This window comes from Siphateles boraxobius, unplaced genomic scaffold, assembly GCF_051911475.1.
Source record: "Siphateles boraxobius isolate OS27281-9 unplaced genomic scaffold, OSU_SipBor_1 68, whole genome shotgun sequence".
NCBI lineage: Eukaryota > Metazoa > Chordata > Actinopteri > Cypriniformes > Leuciscidae > Siphateles > Siphateles boraxobius.
The window spans coordinates 8,682,501-8,703,541 of record NW_027509195.1 but is presented as its reverse complement, the minus strand read 5'-3'; the positions used below and the strand labels follow the sequence as shown (position 1 = coordinate 8,703,541).

The 21,041-nt window shown below is 38.4% G+C and overlaps 1 protein-coding gene across 2 annotated transcripts in view; it reads left to right on the top strand.

Annotated features, from left to right (window-relative positions):
• lamb2 (laminin, beta 2 (laminin S)) overlaps positions 1-21,041 on the top strand; it is a 47,131-nt gene that overhangs the window by 14,099 nt on the left and 11,991 nt on the right. The window contains exons 4-23 of one of the 2 annotated variants that reach the window (XM_077214457.1): positions 59-194; positions 3,870-3,943; positions 4,034-4,222; positions 4,306-4,369; positions 8,666-8,868; positions 9,577-9,697; positions 9,790-9,978; positions 10,054-10,233; positions 11,458-11,570; positions 12,078-12,157; positions 12,289-12,424; positions 12,836-12,994; positions 13,094-13,221; positions 13,587-13,716; positions 13,813-14,005; positions 14,098-14,241; positions 15,163-15,394; positions 15,589-15,752; positions 16,058-16,093; positions 18,008-18,232. In XM_077214457.1, the coding sequence (XP_077070572.1) occupies positions 59-194; positions 3,870-3,943; positions 4,034-4,222; positions 4,306-4,369; positions 8,666-8,868; positions 9,577-9,697; positions 9,790-9,978; positions 10,054-10,233; positions 11,458-11,570; positions 12,078-12,157; positions 12,289-12,424; positions 12,836-12,994; positions 13,094-13,221; positions 13,587-13,716; positions 13,813-14,005; positions 14,098-14,241; positions 15,163-15,394; positions 15,589-15,752; positions 16,058-16,093; positions 18,008-18,232 (2,896 nt within the window). The remainder of the gene's footprint in view (positions 1-58; positions 195-3,869; positions 3,944-4,033; positions 4,223-4,305; positions 4,370-8,665; positions 8,869-9,576; positions 9,698-9,789; positions 9,979-10,053; positions 10,234-11,457; positions 11,571-12,077; positions 12,158-12,288; positions 12,425-12,835; positions 12,995-13,093; positions 13,222-13,586; positions 13,717-13,812; positions 14,006-14,097; positions 14,242-15,162; positions 15,395-15,588; positions 15,753-16,057; positions 16,094-18,007; positions 18,233-21,041) is intronic. The other variant, XM_077214458.1, reaches the window with a different exon arrangement.

Genomic DNA, 21,041 nt, shown 5'->3' with positions numbered 1-21,041 from the left:
GAAGATGCTGATGCTGCAATGCTGATCCTGTCTATTTTCGACACTTGACCTTATGTAGGAAGAGAAGAAGTGTTTCCACTGTGATTCACGGCGACCTTATGAACCTTTTTCGAACCCCATGAGTCACCGCATCGAGAATGTCATCACCACCTTCAAAGCACACCGCAAGAAGTCCTGGTGGCAGTCTGAGAATGGTGAGAGAATGACCTTCGTATCAGACGAGCTGCACTTTCTTGGGCTTTTTATGCTTTATGAGACATATGTATATGAGAGTCAAAGTCAGATCTGCATGGCCACCACAGCTCAACATGTCTGTGTTAACCGCTGCACCGTGGCTTCAACCTCAGCCAACTGTTAATTAAGGCATACAAAAAACCATGTGTGCTAATCTAAAGCTTCGGCCATGTTTTGATGGAAATCCACACATCCGTTTGGTTTCATTTGTCAAATGTAGAGTAATATGTTGCTAGGAAATTTGATTGCCTCCCTGAGCCCTCCAAACCCAGATGCTTGGCAAGGACTGGAAACGCTTCACATGTATTATTAGAAGGTTGATGTTTAGAGCGTCTATTAATAACACAGAGGCTGAGGGAGAGAAATGCATGTACTCAGAATGAAGCCCGGTGCTGGGGAAAATCAGCCTAAAACAGTTCATAGAATAAGTCATTAAGACTTTGTTTTTTGAAAGAAATTAATACTTTTATTCAGCAAATAAGCATTAAATTGGTCAAAAGTGAGAGTAAAGAATAAGAGCAAAAGAATTAAGCAGCACAACTGTTTTCAACATTGATAATAATAAGAAATGTTTCTTGAGCAGCAAATCAGCATATTAGAATGATTGGAGACTGGAGTAATGATGCTGAAAATTCAGCCATCACAGGAATAAATTACATTTTATTACATAAAAAACAGTCATTTTAAATTCTAATAATATTTCCCAATATTACAGTTTTTACTGTATTTTTTCTCCAATAAATGCAGCCTTGGCGAGCATTAGAGAATAGAGATGACGTTATGTGCCAACTGTCTGCACTTCTTCGTCCGTTTCATCCGTCTTCTCTCCTAATCTTCTCACATACTGTATTTTAATACAACATTAAGCAGAATGTCCAATAAAACTGTTCTCATTTACATATTTTCTGTCAGGCAATGGAAAGAGTATGACACGGCTGACTACATGTTAACCAGCAGTTGAAAAAGTCGCTAGAATTGTCACTTGTCGCATTTTTGTACGAAAAAAGTCACTTGAGGGGTCTGAAAAGTTGCTTTTCTAGCGACAAAGTCGCTAAATTGGCAACGCAGGCCATTTACAACTTAAATTGACAGCCTTAACTTTTTGTAGTACAAGAATAATGGATGTTCAGAATGGAAGTACTTTTTTAACAGGCAGCAGTGCTATGCGTTAAATGCTAAATGGTTGTTTTTAATGTCACATTGTATTGTGTACTCAATAACTATTTAGATACAAATATACAACTCAATATAAAGTAATATTTAGATATAAACATAGTGCTATTTGTAGTTAGCTTCTTTTTGTTAGTGGTTATACTCTACTACTGACTTTTTACTACTTTAATTAGCTTGTAGCTACACTTACAGAGAAGCTTTCCAAACACTGATGGCTGATGGGCTGAAATTATATTTAGATAGTATATGTCATTTTATCCCAAACAATAACTCTTTACATCTTAACAAAGTTCCTTTAATAGTTTAAGTGCATGAGGGAGGCCCCTGTGTGTCAGATGTGTGTCTTCTCTGTGCTCAGCGAAATGAGTGAATTAAGGGAATGCGGGAATTCCTCAGCGTTTTGAGGAAATGGTCACTATTTTTGCTCATGGTTACTATGGCTTCAGTGACTTTTCTGTAACAATGCATAATGAACTGTAGATCAGTTGTTCAGCACTTGTGTGTCTCACAAGTGGCTCCTGTCGTGGCCCCTCTATTGCTTGGTATTATATTAAGTGGATGCCAGATACAGTACATTGTGGTGTGCAATTACTTTTTAAGGCATTTTAAAAAGTGTATCAAATGAAAATGATCAAATACATTAAATGTAAATTTATCAGTAACTAGAAACCAACGTTTGGTCCCAAACTAGTTGCCCCATACTTAAGCTTAATAAGGCCTAATGTCTAACCCTGTTATTGGCAATTATATCAATTTAATTTAAAAAATATTTAATGTTCACAATGATGACAAAAATATGGGGGTATGTCTAAATAGTAACAGAGTTTCCCTGATGGATAGAAAATAAATATTGAAATAAAATAATGAAAATAGTAATAAATATAAAATAGTAATATTAATAAAATAATGTTTTTAAAAATCACTGCGAGAATTTCAGGCCCTATTACCAGTGCCCTGTTCATGGAAACTGCCTTTTCTTTGGCTTTTTATTCATGAAGTGTCATGTGTTCTATAGGGTAAATCTGGTGTTACACATATAAGAGTAGTCTTTTTCATGGCTCTTTGGCATGTGCTCTGAATTGAGGCTTAACGACTTCCTCCTCCAGCCGAAACACTGAAACATGAATTGAAAAAACAGCATGTCATTGAATCAATTTCCTTTTGTGCTCCACTTGACCTCCGCTGGCCTCTCCCCGCGCTCTAGTCCCTCATTTTCTTCATCTGTGGTACAACCTGTCTCTCTCTTTTCCTCAGCGTCCCTTTCCTTCCTGTTTAGCTGTTGATTAGGAAACATAGGTTAAATCCAGCAGTCACACAAAGGGCTGCTGCAGTGCACTCAGTTACAGCTTTGTAATGGTAATGCAGGGAGGCACAGGTGAGCTCTATATGGCACCAGCTTTGCAGAATACAGAAAACTGTCGCTCCAGATTAATAATGAACTGTCAAAGTAGGACATGATCAGAACAAAATTAGATTGTTAAACCACCTCATCTATTTCTAGCTCTGCTCAGTCACTAGGACACTGTGTTTGCATATGTGCATATTGTTGTTCATTGTTATTCTGAGTCAGAGCCTTATTACATTTCCAGATAAAGTGTTTGGAAAATGTGAGAACTCTTGCACTGCAGCACCGGTGTTGTTGAAATAATTTCAGATGTACTCTGTATTACAATGTGGGCACAATAACACCGGCAGTCTGCTAGCAAAGATGAGTTTAAATAAAAGTTGAGTACGGTTAACAAAGAGTTTTTCTTTCTTTAATATTACAGAATGTTTTAGAAGTCAAATAGTAAACAGGATCTGTTTGTAGTCATTAAAGTGATAAAAATGTTGAACCAACATATAGAGCAAAATCTTCCTCAGTGACACTAATATGGACATTTTTATATCCTATGGTCTTTGAGTTGTATTAAAACTTACACATTTCTGTCAGTAACCTTTATATTTTGTTATATTGGTCACATTGACACAAGGTAAATTTAACCATATATGCTTATTGTGCATCATTTCCGATCAATCTGCAATTTTGGTAAATTATGCAAAAAGCATAAAAATATTATTTAATTTTATTTAGTATATATATAACGGTAGCAATTAAAGTATCATTAGAAAGTTGGCCATTTTATTTAAATAATAGATTCATTGATTTTTTTATTATGAATATTATTATTAGATTATTTATTAGATTTCAATATTATTTAGCCTATGTCAAGTGCTTAGTAGACAAATTTAAAAAACAAATAAGTTTGAAAAAAGTGTTTTAAGACAGAATGTTTTCCTCAGGGTCAAAAGTGGTTATATTTGATAAGGATAAAATAGTAATGAAGGAGTATTTGTTTTAATTTTGTTCTTTACACAACATCATCTTATTACAGCAGAGGGGACTTTTGTGTAATTGTTGTAATAGTCATTGTTGATGCCTTGGATCATTAATGTGAACATGAACTCTTTTCTCTTCTCAGGGAAGTCTGACGTTTACCTTCAGCTGGACCTGGAGGCAGAGTTTCACTTTACTCATCTCATCATGACATTTAAGGTAAAATAGTTTTTTCCCCTCCAAATAATAACAATCAACCTTGAAACAGTCCAAAACTGACCTAATACTGTCAATCGTTTTTGTATACAGACTTTCCGTCCAGCAGCCATGTTGATTGAGCGATCTGCAGATTTTGGCCGAACCTGGCAGGTGTACCGTTACTTCGCCTCCGACTGTGAGTCCAACTTCCCAGGAATTTCTCAGAGTCCTCTTCGTAAGGTTGATGATGTTATCTGCGAATCCAGATATTCTGACATCGAGCCATCGACAGAAGGAGAGGTGAGAGTTATTAATTTGGAATACTTTGCATCAGTTCATTTGTTTGTAATTAGTTTGCTGAACTGCACTTTCTCTTCTCTAAGGTGATTTACCGTGTTCTTGACCCTGCTATTCGGATCGAAGACCCTTACAGCCCTAACATTCAGAGTAAGTGAACCATAACAATCCTAACCTCCAACCGGATACTTAAGATGCAGCTTTTTGCACTGGATGTAGTTCATGCAGAGCCTTTCTGCATGAAACTGACAGACACAGCGAGTGCGCCCCATGCCTGGGACTCGCCCACGCAGAGACTGCACACATCAATGGCGGATGCCTGCGAGAGGCTGCCCATCTCCATCCTGCGCTTGCGGCTAGCTATCCTTCTGGACGGCGACCCCGCCCCTCAAGCTCCCACGCTTCCTTCCCTCTTCGAGCCCCGACGGAAGAAGCAACGGGGCCAAAGGATGCCTGAACCGAGTGAGCCCACGGCGGCCCAGTCCCCGCGTGCCTCGCTCTCTCCTCGCGAGACCCCCTCACCAGTGCTTTTCTCGCAAACGGATCTATGCCCCTCCTCTCAAGCAGCAGGACTCGTTTTGTTTGCCTCATCTGAGGTAGATGGCTATGACAGCCTGTCTCTGGCTGCATCTGAGGGAGAAGACTGGCCGGGCTCGACAGTTGACCCCACCCCTCAATCCCAAGCGAGCAGAGACGGCGTTAGAGCAAGCGGGGACGCTGAACTTATTCGCGTCCTCACTAAAGCTCACTAAAACATCGAGTGGTCCCAGCCTCAGGAGCCTACCAGAAGCAGTTTAGACGGGTGGTTTCTACCTGGCGTCAGCAGACCCCTCATCAAAGACCAGCACCCTGCTTCCCCGAGGTACACGACGAGCTGACTAAATCATGACACGCCCCTTACTCGGCTTGCTTAAAAACATCAACATCCCCAACGCTCTCCGCTATTGACTGCGCTGAGGAGAAGAGCTATAACACGTTGCCCTACCTAGAGGAAGCTGTGGAGAACATTTCTGCCCGCCCACCTCTAGCGGATTGAGAACCAAGGCGGTCCACCCAGCCAAACCATGCAGAACGACATCAGCCCTCGCCGGTCACGCTTACATTGCCGCCAGCCAGGCTGCATCGGCTTTGCACACCATGGCAATCCTCCAAGTGTTTTAGGCCAAGCTCCTCTGCTCTATGGATGGGACTGGCCCGGACCCTGAGGTCTTTGGGGACTTAGCCCTGCACGCCACCAAGACCACCGCCCAGGCGATTGGCAGAGGTATGGCCAGTTTGGTTGTGCTGAAGCGCCACCTCTGGCTGAACCTTACGGAGATCAAGGACGTGGACAGAACTGCTTTCCATGATGCCCCAATCTCCAACACCGGCCTCTTCGGTCCAGCGGTGAAGGGATTCTCTGAGTGTTTCACTGAGGCGCTTTCTACCCAAGCGTTCAATTTCAGCTTCAGGGCGCCCTAAGAAAGCGCTGCCCCCTATAACTGCAGTCAATGGGCGCGCACCACTGCAGAAAATCGCTGTTTTTGAGATCTTAGTGTTTCCCTCCTTACAGTTCGGCCGGCTGGAAATGTTCAAAAATCAGTCATCAAGCCCATTATAAAGCACGCGGCACAGATGATAAAAGCTGCCTTTTATAGCAAAAAATATTTTTTCTAGCTCTCAAAGTTGGGGCGGTCAGGTCCCCGTCACACGGCAGCCCGCCCCCAGATTTTATTTAACCCCTTGCCACACGGGCCGAGGCCTGGCAGACCATCCACGGGGTATCAGACTGGGTTATGAAAACAATAAAGCGAGGCTACTCACTCCAGTTCGCTTGCAGACCCCCACGCTTTTGCGCAGTAGTCGAGACATCGGTGGGAAGCAAGATAGCTCACGTCCTTCACACCGAAGTGTCAAACCTACTAATGAAAGGAGCTGTCGAGACAGTTCACCCATCATTAAGCGAGTCGGGCTTTTACAGTTCCGAAGAAGGACGGTGGCCTCAGACCAATTCTAGATCTCAGACACCTGAACAAGGCCCTTATGAAACGGCCATTCAGAATGCTGAACCAAACAAATCATTGCGGAAAAAATTCGCCCAGGGGATTGGTTCTTCTCAGTCAATCTGAAAGATGCTTACTTTCATATCCAAATAGCCCACCACCACAGGCCATCTTTGAGATTCACCTTCGAGGGGCGGGCTTATCAATATACGGTCCTACCGTTCGGTCTGTCTCTGGTACCCCGTGCATTCACAAAATGGCGGGCGCATCCAGGGCGCACATATGTTATCCAGAGACAATGTCCTCCCAGGGGATTGGTCTCTCCTCCCTCAGACGGTTCACATGATCTGGAGAACCTTCGGCAAGGCAGAGTTTGACCTCAAGTGGTCAGCGTTGGCAAGCTGGTGTGCAGCACAAAACGTAGACCCACACATATGTGAAGTACCTCTACTACTTTCCTTTCTTCAGGAGCTGCTGGACGCGGGCAGGACCCCCTCCACACTCAAAATATATGTGGCAGCCATAGCGGCTTTTCACGATCCTGTGGCCGGCCACTCCATGGGTAAAAGCGACCTGGTCATTCGTTTCCTCAAGGGGACCAGGAGACCTAACCTGCCTCTGCCCCCCTCTATCCCCTCCTGGGACCTATCTACGGTCCTTAGGGCCCTTAGGGGACCCCCGTTTGAGCTGCTTTCACGCAAAACTGCGTATAGGTACGCAATACGAAGTGAACGCTCTCGAAAGGGAATCCCCTGAGAGTAGGGAACGAGTATTGCGTAGCTTGCCGTGCTATTACGCTTGGATCAAGTCGATTTAACCTGATTCTATGGCAAAATGGTCTGCTTATATAGGCATAAGCCACACCGATTCTGGCGGTTTCTGCTGCGCCCTGGGCGCGAAGCGTCCTGATTGGTTCGCCTAGGTATAGGTTCGTGCAGTTGCTGCAGCACAGCCAATGAGCGAGCTAAACGCTCTGCTCTGTGCTCACTGTGCAGGTGCACTGCGTTTTAAAATAATGGCTTCAATATTCTCGAGAAAAGGAGTTTTCCCACTGCGTATAGCTATGCAATACTCGTTCCTTACTCTCAGGGAACCGAGGTTATGTTAGTAACCGAGTACGTTTTTCCTCACCTGGTCTGGGCTTACTTGATTGTTTCTAATAACAAAAAAACTTACTTCAGCAATAAAAAAATAAAACACAAAATTAACATATTTAATTATTGCAGGTTTGTGTAATATTCTGAGTTTGCATTTCAACATTAAAAAGGACACGACACGACCATAGTAAAAGCATACACATTAAAACTACCATAGTAAAAACATTTAATATTGAGTTAATACTGTACATAAAATACAAACCAACAGATTCTCACCTATGAAAGGTTCTTGGCGGATTCACAACCAGAAGCTGCACAATGTTGTGGCTTCATTGATTCTTACTGTGAGTGATGACACTAGACATTTACAAGACAAAAAGCTAACAGGAACTAAACACAGAAGAGAACACAGAAACAATAGAAACCGAAAAACTTCAAAATAAGAGTTCAACACAAGACAGGGGAACATAGGCTGGGATTCATGACAAGATGAAATATCTTCAGTTTTTTTTTTTTTTATTGAATGGTCAAATAATATTGGATGACCTCATTGGCCTAGTGCAAGTGTGTTGAATTAGTAGTAGTAGAATTAGCTGATGATGAATTTGCTGGTTCAGCTGGTCAGTGTATTATTTCCATACAGCTGTCATGCTGAGTCATGCACTGTGTGAGTGTTTATAAATTGATCTCACACTCTCTTTGTGACTCTCACTTTCTGTTATACCGATCATCTAGAGCATGACTGGAACAAACAGCATGTGCACAGAAGCTAAATTCTCTGATGTTGGGATATGCGCCTCTCACACACTCCATGATTTTCCCTCCAACTCTTTTCCTTATAAATCACACAAGTCCCACTTCATTGAGTGTCTCTGAAGCGTAACAGCAGCCTATCCACCACACTCCTGCTAAAGGCCTCCACGCTCAGCTAACTGTGACCTCCCACTGAGGAGAAGGCCATTGGCTCAGGGGAGAAGGGGTCAGAGGTCATTGGTTAACAGGGTTTAGGGATTTTTTACAGGGGTTGGAGAATGTTCTCATAATTGGGTGGTCGTGATTGTATGCTTGATGATCATATGGTGTGATTTATGATCAGTGTTCACCAAGGCTGCATTGATGTACATTTAAATACATTTAAAAATATAATTTATTTCTGTGATGGCAAAGCTAAATTTTCAGCATCATTACTCCAGTCTTCAGAGTCACATTATCCTTCAGAAATCATTGTAATATGCTGATTTGCTGCTCAATCAATTTTTCTTATCATTATTAATGCTGAAAACAGTTGTGCTGCTTAAAAAGTTTGTGGAAACCAAGATATTTATATGCCACTGTCCTCCACTAACCCCAATGTTTTCATATTGCAGACCAGCTGAAGATCACTAACCTCCGTCTGAACTTCACCAAGCTGCACACTCTGGGTGATAATCTGCTGGACTCACGGCCTGAGATCAGAGAGAAATACTACTATGCCATGTATGAGCTGGTTGTCAGGGGCAACTGCTTCTGCTATGGCCATGCCTCCGAGTGTGCTCCTATCGACGGCATCAGGGATGACATTGAGGGCATGGTGAGTTACCAAACTGTAGCTAGATGTACATGCTCATTTAGCTAATTTAGGCTACATTTGCTGCCTTAAAATTGCAGGAAATGAAAGTTGAGATTGTGTTTTCTCGCTATTGTATATATATATATATCCAAGTGAAAAAACTTCCTGAACAAGAAAAAATGTAGGTTGGGACTTTTTGTTCATCAGAAAATTGATTCGATGCTTGTGATTTTACTATTCCTGTGACAGGTTGTCCTGCCCTCGTGCCAGTAAACACATCATTAGTTGCAAGAGGGAGGGGAAGTTATTTTGATTAAAGATAACAAAGGCACATGAATTTAAAAAAAGAAACAATAATGAACTGCACAGATTAATCATTTATATAAATTCTGCAATATTCCATGAAAAACAAGTACACTTTAAATTTCATGGTGACTTTAAAGTTAATCTTTAAAAACAGTAATAATTGAATAACACTGTAAAATGTAATCTTTAGCAAATCTGAAAATGGATATCCATCTTCATACTGTACATTAAAATGTAATGGCTTACAATATTTTATTGTATATTGGTTATTTAGACAAAGTAGTATAGAATTTTTATATGCACCATTTAGTTATCAACCATAATATGAAAAGAATTATCGCCTTATTGTAACGAGACACAAATTAAGTTACCAGAGAGGTTAATACTACAAGATGAGGTGAAGTTTGGCGTTTACATCTCTAGGTACACGGGAGGTGTGTGTGTAAACACAACACGAATGGACTGAACTGTGAACAATGTGATGACTTCTATAATGACCTGCCCTGGAGACCAGCTGAGGGCCGAAACACTAACGCCTGCAAGAGTAATTATCAATAACCATAATAATATTGCCCATGCAGTGCATAAAGGCATAGATTTCTGATTCCACAGTTTACACTTTCCTCTTTTGCCCAGAATGCAACTGTAACGGTCACTCCAACAAGTGTCATTTTGACATGGCGGTTTTTCTGGCTACTGGGAACAACAGTGGAGGCGTGTGTGACAACTGTCTCCACAACACCATGGGCCGCAACTGTGAGACCTGTAAGCCTTTTTACTATCAGGATCCGAATAGAGACATCAGAGACCCTGGGGTCTGCGTGGGTAGGTGTGAGAATGCTAAACATACGTTTATGCATTGTACTATGTACGTTTGCTTATGTCTATTCTCTTTGGCAGCCTGTGATTGTGACCCGGATGGTTCCCTGAACGGTGGCATTTGTGACGGGCATGATGACCCCTCTTCACGCATGATTGCTGGGCAGTGCCGTTGTAAAGACAATGTTGAAGGCCCGCGCTGTGATAAATGCAAACCTGGTTTCTTTGGGCTCAGTGCTAGCGACCCTCGTGGCTGCCAACGTAAGTACAAGCCAATACCAGTCAGCTGATAATTATATTTCATGATATAACCAATACATGTCCGATATTAAAAATAATTAATAATGTAATAAATGACAAATCAGTCAAATCAGTCATTTTAAATGCTACAATTCAATTTTAGGCATCACAAGTTTATACAGTATAATAACGTTGGCAAAGGAAATCTAAATGTAAAAATAGAGGAAATTATCATAAATAATTAAATATCTAATATCATAGATATCTATCTATATATATCTATATATATTTTTGGTGATATAGATATCACGATATCACCCTGTTTGGACTTTGTTTTCTGTATGCACTATTTCCCTGCCTGTTTGTCGTCATAGTCACTGATTTGATTTCATCATTAAGTTCAGGTGGGTTGTCATTGTCACTTTGTTTGTCTGTGTAAGTCCTGTGTTTTCAGTTCACCGTTGTCTGGTCTCGTTTACAATACATGGTATTGCTTGCCTTCATGTGGATATTATTAAATAACGTGTGTCGCTTTCATCTTTGTGCCTTCATATGCAGCATAACCATGACAATAGATAGCCAATATAACAACACTACTGTACAACATTTGGTCTCTGTAAGATGTTTCTGAAAGAAGTCTCTTATGCTCACCAAGGCTACATTTATTTGATCAAAAATACAAGAAAAACTGTTATATTTTGTGAAAATTTTTTACAATTTAAAATAACTGTTTTCTATTTGAATATATTTTAAAATGTAATTTATTCCTGTGATGTCAAAGCTGTCCTTACTCCAGTATTCAGTATCACTTGATCATTTTAAAATCATTCTAATATGTTGATTTAGAAACATTTCTTATTATCATCAATGCTGAAAACAGTTGTGCTGCTTATTATTTTTGTGGAAACCATAATACAGTTTTCTTAAGGATTCTTTGAATATTAGAGAGAGAAATCTTTTGTAACATTATAAATGACTTCACTACCACTTTTGATCAATTTAATACATCCTTGCATCAAATTAAAAGTGTTAATTTCTTTAAAAAAATCTTACTGCCTCAAACTTTTTAAATGCTAGTATATTTTTATTAAACGCCTTGACATTTCAGAGCTCCTTTTTTTCAAAAGTTAGAAAGGAATTAAATGCCTCAGCACTTTTAAACCACCACCTATTTGACAAACATTTTTCTGGTATATTTTACTCTTGATTCACAATCATTGTCATTCTCTCACTGGTCTTCTTTAGCATGTAAATGTGACCCCAGGGGTACAGTGTCCGGTAGCTCCCAGTGTGACCCTGTTAGTGGAGACTGCTTCTGTAAACGCCTGGTCACTGGACACAGCTGCAACCAATGTCTGGTAAGTAGAGCAGAAAAACAAGCTTGCCTTTTTTAGCAGTTTATGATTCCCCATACACCTCTCTGAGAACATTTGGGTTATCATTCTCCAGTAAGAACTGAATGCTCACTGGTACCTTGTATCCTCTCTACTGGGTGGGAACATGAACTGAGAATGTTTGCTCAACAATGTCTGCATTTAGCCCAGGGGCTTTTGGCAGCTGGTGTAGGTTTACACACTGCTTAAAATGGAATGAAAGGAAGAACTGTATCCTGAAATTAGACCAGCTATAAGTGCCTTTAGTATTAGAGTGATGTCACATAATTTTATGGATATATTCCATGGTAATTCTTTACTATGATTAAAACTGTATTTGGATATGGTCATTTGTTAGCACGGCATGGTATATATCAAAGTATCACGGTGTTCCATCAGCATATCATGCCTTCTGTCACAGTATTTTGTATTGTACCTGTAGCCAACAATTTGAATATTAAATGTCATGTTGGTGTTTTTATTCTCCTATAGCCTGAGCACTGGGCCCTGAGTCATGATGCCAATGGCTGCAGAGGGTGTGACTGTGATGTGGGTGGAGCTACAGACAACCAGTCAGTATTGTTCAGTTTATGAGGATTCAGATTTTTTGGCAGTTTTGAAATAAATACATACAATACAAAATAAATACATACAATTTAATTGACATAATAATGATGTACTTTGTGTAATTAACTGTCTTCAGGTGCTCAATGGAAACAGGGCAGTGTCACTGTCGGAGTCACATGATTGGACGCCAGTGTAACCAGGTGGAGTCTGGGTATTTCTTCATGGCCCTCGACCACTACATTTATGAGGCTGAAAATGCCAAACTGGGTCAAGTAAGTACAGAACTGGGAAAAATAATCAACATGATACTCAAGCAACGGAACAAATATTTGTAATTAAACATATCAGGTAAAATAAAATAATATAGATATATTCAAAAGATAATATGATGAAATATTTCTTGGCGATGATGTACTTACATAAAAATTCTGGCCCATTTTAATAATTATTTAATATGAATAAATATTAAAATAAAAATATGAAATATTATAAAAATATAAACGTTTTATAAATAAATATTAATTCCACACTATTTTGTCTAAATAAATGAAACGTAAAACACTAAAAACTAAAACCAATTGTTTAAAATGCAAGTGACATCACAACATTACAATGTACAGTATCAATAAATGTTAATTTTCAGAATTTCTAAAGATTACATTAAACAGTTTATATTTTTTTAGGGCTCTGCATTTGAGGAGAGAGAGTACCAGCCGGGCCGTCCCGTCTTGTGGACAGGCACTGGGTTTGCATGGGCTCCTGAAGGTGGTACGCTGGAGTTAGCCATTAACAACATTCCATATTCTATGGAATATGACATCCTCATTCGCTATGAGCTTCAGGTAAACGGTACACTTAGACATTACATGTCCCCCCATTGGCTTCATACTCAGAGAAGAAGTGTGTTATAGGTATACTCATATGCGTTTCTGTTTTTAAAGATGCCACGAGACTGGGAGGAGGTCCGTGTAATGGTGATTAGACCAGGCCCCATACCTACCAGCAGTCCATGTGGAAACACCATCCCTGCAGATGATCTGCTAACCTTATCGCTCCCCTCTAGTGCCAGGTCTGTGAAACACACGTATGAATGTTTAAAGAGATGATTCACCTAAAAAGGAAAATGTGTCATTATTTACTCAGCCTCATGTTGTTGTTTCGTTCTTCTGTGCAACACAAAAGATGATATTTTGAAGTGTTTCAATTGTTTTTGTCCATACAATGAAAGTCAATGGGTTTCAAAACAACATAGGACCTCACTGACTTTCATTTAGACATTTTTTTTTTAAATCTTCCTTTTTGTTCCAAAGAAGAAATAGTCATACAGGTAAGAGAAAAGAATTCAAGTAGGCTAATGTTTTCCTTCACTTCTGTATACCAGAATCTTCTCAAAAAGTAAATTTTACTTATAATATTTCTGTTGCACTGCTGCAGGTTTGTGGTTCTGCCTCAGCCAGTGTGTCTGGAGGGAGGAGTGAGTTACAAACTGCGTGTGGAGTTCATCCGTTACGCCGACAGGAACAGCATCCTTACTTCCACTAATGCCTTTGTACTTGTTGACTCCGTAAGCATAAATCTGTGATTTCATTCAACTTTTATCAGGTCTTCTTGATGTTCTGTCTCATTTTGACTGGTTCCTTTCTTCCCCTCACCTCCCTAGATTGCCCTTCTCCCTCGGTACTCTTCTCTAGAGATGTTTACCGCGGGAGACCCTGCCTCCGTTGCACGGAAGCAGAGCTATGAGCGTTACCGCTGCCACGAGACTGCCAAGAGTGTGTCCCGCCCACAGATGAGTGAAGCGTGTGCTAAACTCATCACCAGCATGTCTGCCCTCATTAACAACGGCGCGCTGCGTGAGTGTCAACAATGAATTTAGGGGTTGAGATGGAAATATTGGGGTTTGTTTGTATTTGTTATTATTAAGACAAGTACTTTCCTCCCGCAGCTTGTGAGTGTGATCCTCAGGGTTCGCTCACCTCAGAGTGTGATGTCCGTGGGGGTCAGTGCCGCTGCAGGCCCAATATATCAGGCCGGCGCTGTGATAAATGTGCAGCGGGGGCTTATGGATTTGGCCCTTCTGGGTGCAAACGTAAGAGACATGTTCTAAAACCCTTTTCCCTGCTCTGGTACACTACCATTCAAAAGTTGTAGATTTGTTCGATTTTTTTTTAATGTTTTTAAAAGAAGTCTCTTCTGCTCACCAAGGCTGCATTTATATGATCCAAAATACAGCAAAACAGTATTGTGAAATATTTTTACAATTTAAAATAACTGTTTTCTATTTGAATATATTTTAAAATGTAATTTATTCCTGTGATGCAAAGCAGAATTTTCAGCATCATTACTCCAGTCTAATTTTCTGATTTTCTGCTCAAGAAACATTACAGTTGTTTAAAAAATAAATTTCACTTATTTTTAAAAACTAATTCACAGTATTACTGTTTTTGCTGTATTTTGGATCAAATAAATGCAGCATTGGTTAGCAGAAGAGACTTTTAAAAACAAGAATAAATCTTACTGATCTAAAACGTTTCAACAGTAGGGTAAATCAATAACATTTTGCTTTTTTGTTTTATTTTCTTTCTTTTTTCTTTCTTTCTTTTTTTCTTTCCTTTTCTTTTCTTTTTTTTACTGTTTTGTTTTTTGTTGTTCTTATAATTTTCTTATTTAGTTTTTGTTTGTTTCTTTTTTGTTTGTTTTCCTTTTATTTTGTCGTTGCTATTTGTTTCTTGCTTTGTTTTTTTTCTTTGTTTCTTTCGTTTTTTTCTTTTGTTTTGCTGTTTGTTTTGTGTTTTATTTGTTTCACTCTTTTTATTTGTTTGTTTTTTCTCTTTAAAATTGTATTCTGTTTTTGGTTGTTTCTGTTTGTTTTATCTTATCTTCTTGCTTTTCATTTTTTTTTTCTTTCTTGTTCTTTCTTTCTGTTTGTTTGTTTGTTTATTCTTTCATTCCTTCCTTGCTCATTCATTCATTCATTCATTCATTCATTCTTTTTATTCTTTGTCTTTAGTGTGTGAATGTAGTTTGGAGGGCTCTCAGAGCCGTTTCTGTGACCAGTACACAGGACAGTGTCCATGCCGGCCTGGTGCATTTGGTCAGCGCTGTGATGGTTGTCAGGCTGGACACTGGGGCTTCCCGAACTGCAGGTCTTGCCAGTGTAATGGCCACGCTGATGAATGCCACCAGAGGACTGGAGCTTGTCTCAACTGCAGAAGCAATACAGCAGGGGACCAATGTGAAAGGTACAAGTAATAAAGCAGGCATTTTTGACGTTTTAAGCTGTATGGTTGATTTGATAATTACTCAAATTAGAGGACACTCAAAATATTTGAGAACAGAAGGATTTTTTAAAGCCTGCAGGCACACAGTGAAAAGGGTTGATTTTTCTTGAATGTTTCTCTGCCCATGCTAATGTAATAGATACCTCCTGTCACAGGTGTGCTAATGGTTACTATGGAAACCCGGCCCTTGGATTAGGAAATCAGTGTCGCCCCTGCCCCTGTCCTGAGGGCCCCAATAGCGGACGCCACTTTGCCGCCTCATGTTATCAAGACAACCGCAACCAACACGTGGTCTGCAACTGTAACCAGGGTTACACAGGTATTTTTAACCTCAGAATTGTATTTTTCTCTTCCCAGAGATGGATGAAATAAAATGTATAAAGATGAGGGCCGGGTCATGTGTCTTTGCATTTCTTGCATAAATGCAACAAGAGAATGTAGTTCTTGTATGACTTCACAAATTAATAAGTGCTTGAACAGAGCTTTATTTAGCCATTTAACACCCTGAGTCCATCTGCATCTGGATAGGATGCAGAAAAAGTCATAATCAGAGGCCACTGTCAGTCTGATCAGACGTGCAGTGATAATGTGTGTTATCTCCTGTCCCCCCTCAACTGGACACAGGGATTGTAAAGCGCTCTGCAGGGGCAGTCCTCAAGCGTGAGTAACCATGGAGACCCACCCCACCTCTGCTGCCCGATCTCCATCCCCCCTTCCTAGCGCATGGCTCACACACTTCACACCTGCATGTTCATTTGCAGAACCCTCTCAACCCAGTTTAGCAGTGCTGGGGAGTAACTAACTAAGACCCTATTTACACCTGATATTAAGATGCGTTTTGGTCGATCGAATCAAAAGTGGACGAAGCTAAATACAGGTGTAAACAGGGTCTAAAACATTTTGAGCTTGTCCTACCAGAGGTAGTCCAAAACGCATTAGACCACATTGCTTTCATAGTGTAGACGTTCATATGTACAAATGGGTTTGAATAGCCACAAAAGAATGCCTACTCTCCGCCTACTGACCTAACGCACAAACATTATAGGAAGAGCGCAACCCAGACTAGACATGATTTGAACTTTGTCGGCTGAAGACCCAAGTTTGGCTTGAAAACGAAAACGTACCAAGCACAATGTTCTCTCACCATTTTAACACACAATAATTTCTAATTTTGAATACACACTCACTGCATTCGGCGTGATCTAGCCGCTTTCAGAGCAGAAACGAAAGATGCTGCTCTCCGTGTGTGTTTTTCTGTCGTCTCCCTATGTATGTTCATATGTAAATTGCGTCCAATCTTATTTCGTCCAGTAGATCGAAAGATCTAAAAAAAAAAACTAAAAAAAACGTTTACCTGCACATAGACCCTCCCCTTGAAGAAATCAGGACAGAAGTTATTGAAAGTAGACAAAAGAGACGAATTAACACACCAGGTGTAAACAAGTATGTGTCTGCCACGTCTACTTGTGATCCGATCGATTAAAACAATAAACAAACAAAAAACTTTTTTGTAGCAAAACAATAATATTATACTATTTGTTTAAATCTTTTTACAAAAAAATATTTATTCTGTAATTCTAGTTTTACTGGTGGTGGATCTGTTCGATCTATTCAAATGCTATTCAATTCTGTCATTCAGTTGAGATCCTCTTTGTTTTTGTGCTAAATACTTCTCTTATATAAATTCTACTCTGTTTTTTAACTAGAAGTGCCCATCACTGTTCCTTTGCCAGCTTTTGAGTCAGAGAAGCAAGCGTGTGTCTCTACATAGCATTTGGCTGCAAGAAATTTGACCATAGCAACAGAGTGAATGAATATTGTTTCGGCAGAATTAATAATACAGCTAAGCTAACTGAGTTTCAAAGTGTGAGATCTTTTAATGTAAAAAAAAGAAGTCATTTTCACTCTGATGCTTTGTACCCCAACACTCTTCAGGAGATTATTTCACTAGTATTCAAACAGCTGAGTATTATTTGACATTAAGATTAAAATGTAAAATCTTCTGGAGAGTCATTTTTCATAACCTTATTTATGTAATATGTGTTCTTATACTGTATTCTTAGCAGAGCTTTACATGATGATTTTGTATGAGAGCACTTCCATCCCTTAAATATTTATTTCATTAATAATCTCCTTAATAATTTAATACAATCCCCCGTATTACAGTTATTTTAACACTAAGCCACCAAATACCTGTTGGTTCTTTGGTTCCAACTCGGTTTAACACCTTTTCCTTTAGAAATGTGAACCTAATATTGTTTTCATTAATTATGTACTAATTTTTCTTCCTATTATATATATTGTACTAAGAAATCCTATTATATATATTGTACAGGTTATGTAAAAAAACAACAACATGAAGACTGTGAATTTTTCTGTTGTGGTTTTAGTTTGTGACCGATTGTAGAGCAATTTTTGAGCTATTCTGAAGAAAATATGAATCTTTAATTCAGGTCAGCATTAGAAATGTCCTATTAAAGTTGGTTTTCTTTTCATATTTTTTTACAGATGCTTTATGCGACATTTTAAAATCTTATCTTGATGCAACTAAACTGTACTTTCTCCATCAACCAGGTCCACGTTGTGAAGAATGTGCCCCTGGTTATTACGGTGACCCCTCTAAGCCCGGTGGGCAGTGCCAACCTTGTCGTTGCAGTAACAATATCGATCTATCGGATCCTGAGGCATGTGACAAGCGCACTGGCCAGTGTCTCAAGTGCCTGTACAACACTGAAGGAGCGGACTGCAGCGTGTGCAAGAGCGGATACTATGGAGATGCTTCCCGCCGCAACTGCCGGAGTGAGTTTAGTTATGCCACAAATTACTTTTCTAAATTATAGTACACTAATAACAACTAGATAAAAAGTTTGTTGGCAAACTTTAAGTTGGCTTGAAAAAGCCTAGCCAGAAAGTTTGAAGTAGTTTTAAAAGCTTTCAGTTTAAAGGTTTTCAGTTTGAAATAGTTTTAGTTAGATAGATAGATAGATAGATAGATAGATAGATAGATAGATAGATAGATAGATAGATAGATAGATAGATAGATAGATAGATAGATAGATAGATAGATGGATAGAAGATAGATAGATAGATAGATAGATAGATAGATAGATAGATAGATAGATAGATAGATAGATAGATATATAGATGGATGGATAGATAGATAGATAGATAGATAGATAGATAGATAGATAGATAGATAGATAGATAGATAGATAGATAGATGATAGATAGATAGATAGATAGATAGATAGATAGATAGATAGATAGATAGATGATAGATAGATAGATAGATAGATAGATAGATAGATAGATAGATAGATAGATAGATAGATAGATGGATAGACGGATAGATAGATAGATAGATGATAGATAGATAGATAGATAGATAGATAGATAGATAGATAGATAGATAGATAGATAGATAGATAGATGATAGATATATAGATAGATGATAGATAGATAGATAGATGATAGATAGATAGATAGATAGATAGATAGATAGATAGATAGATAGATAGATAGATAGATAGATAGATAGATGATAGATAGATAGATGGATAGATAGATGGATAGATGGATAGACGGATAGATAGATAGATAGATGATAGATAGATAGATAGATAGATAGATAGATAGATAGATAGATGGATAGACGGATAGATGGATAGATAGATAGATAGATAGATAGATAGATAGATAGATAGACGGATAGACGGATAGATAGATAGATAGATAGATAGATAGATAGATAGATAGATAGATAGATAGATAGATAGATAGATAGATAGACGGATAGATAGATAGATAGATAGATAGATAGATAGATAGATAGATAGATAGATAGATAGATAGATAGATAGATAGATAGATAGAAAGATAGATAGATAGATAGATAGATAGATAGATAGAGAGGCAAAAAAAAAGAAAATACTTTAAATGTACTTATGTAGCAGAAACATAATTAAACTAAGCACCAACAATAATAAACTCTAACAGACTTCAGAACAACATACATTTCATTCTATTTCACTATTACAATATGCGGTAAGATACAGACTTTCTGAAATATTGATATGAACAGTTACTCATGTAAGCGCATTGACTGAGCCTGTCGTCTGCCTCACGGCTGGACCTACACGTGAACACGACGATAACCCCCAAACCCTACACTCTGAAACATGTTATAAGTTTATGTCACAGTGTTATGGGGAGTCTGTACTCTTCGCAAGTGACACTTTGACAGAAAGGACAGCATATTTAATAATAGGTAATTACAAAATTTGTCTGTGGGTAATCAACACCTAATTTGAATTATTGTTGGCATATATATTGTCTTCAGCGCTTGTTTAGAGGTAATGTTAAGTGCGATATAAAATAAATAAATAAATAAAAAAACACTATTTTTTTTTAAATTGTGTATGTACACATTACTTCTCTATATAAGTATTATATAAATATGTAATTAACAGTTATAACGAATTAATTAATTACTCTCTTCTATTTCTTTATTCATATATCATATGTCATAGGTCATATATACGACCTCCTAGACCTAGAGAAAATGTTACTCTTAGTTAATGACTAGTAATTTAATGTTTAATTTGGAATTTATTAATGAGCTTATTTAATTTTGAATGTACTTGGTAGCATTAAGATCAGAGCAACATTAAGCATTTATGATTTATGTTTATGGTAGGGAGGTGATAAAACGCATCAGACTTAATCATTATTTAATTTACCTTTATGAAATGCATAGAAAAACACAAACCAAAATATGTTAAAACTCTCTTATATGTTATTTAAATGTAACATAAATTCATGAATTCACACTGCTGGTGTGTGTGTGTGAACTTTAGCTTTATGAGGAGGTCCTCAGCAGTGATGTCGAGGTGTAGAGCTGCAGGAACACTGAGCTCCTCGTAGCTGTCAGACAGCAGAACTGTGACTCCTCCACCACACCGATGTTGGACACCTCCACCCTCAATAAATACCACAGCTTAATCTGTTCAGCGCCTGTTCTCCGCCCAACTGCAGGCTCCACTCGTCACCACGATGGGAACTCCATCACAAAAACAAAAACATCTCTAGATCCCAACTAATAATAGAAAGAAGTAAAGAAAGATTAGTTAGAATGAAAGATAGAAGGATTAGTCAGGAAAAAGAAAGATGGATTTGTTAGAAAGAAAGATAGATAGAAAGATGGATAGATTAGTTAGAAAGAAAGAAAGAAAGAAAGAAACAATGATTAGTTAGAAAGAAAGAAAGAATGATTAGTTAGAAAATATACTTGAGAAAGAAAGAAAGATTAAATAGAAAGAAAGAAAGATTAGTTAGAAAGAAAGATAGATTAGCTAGAAAGAAAGAAAGACTAGTTAGAAAGAAAGATAGAAAAAAAGATTAGTTAGAAAGAAAGAAAGAAAGATTAGTTAGAAAGAGAAAGAAAGATGGATTAGTTAGAAAGAAAGATGGATTAGTTAGAAAGAAAGAAAGATTAGTTAGAAACAAAGAAAGATTAGTTAGAAAGAAATATAGATTAGAAAGAAAGATTAGTTAGAAAGAAAGATAGATTAGTTAGAAAGAAAGAAAGATTAGTTAGAAAAAAAGAAAG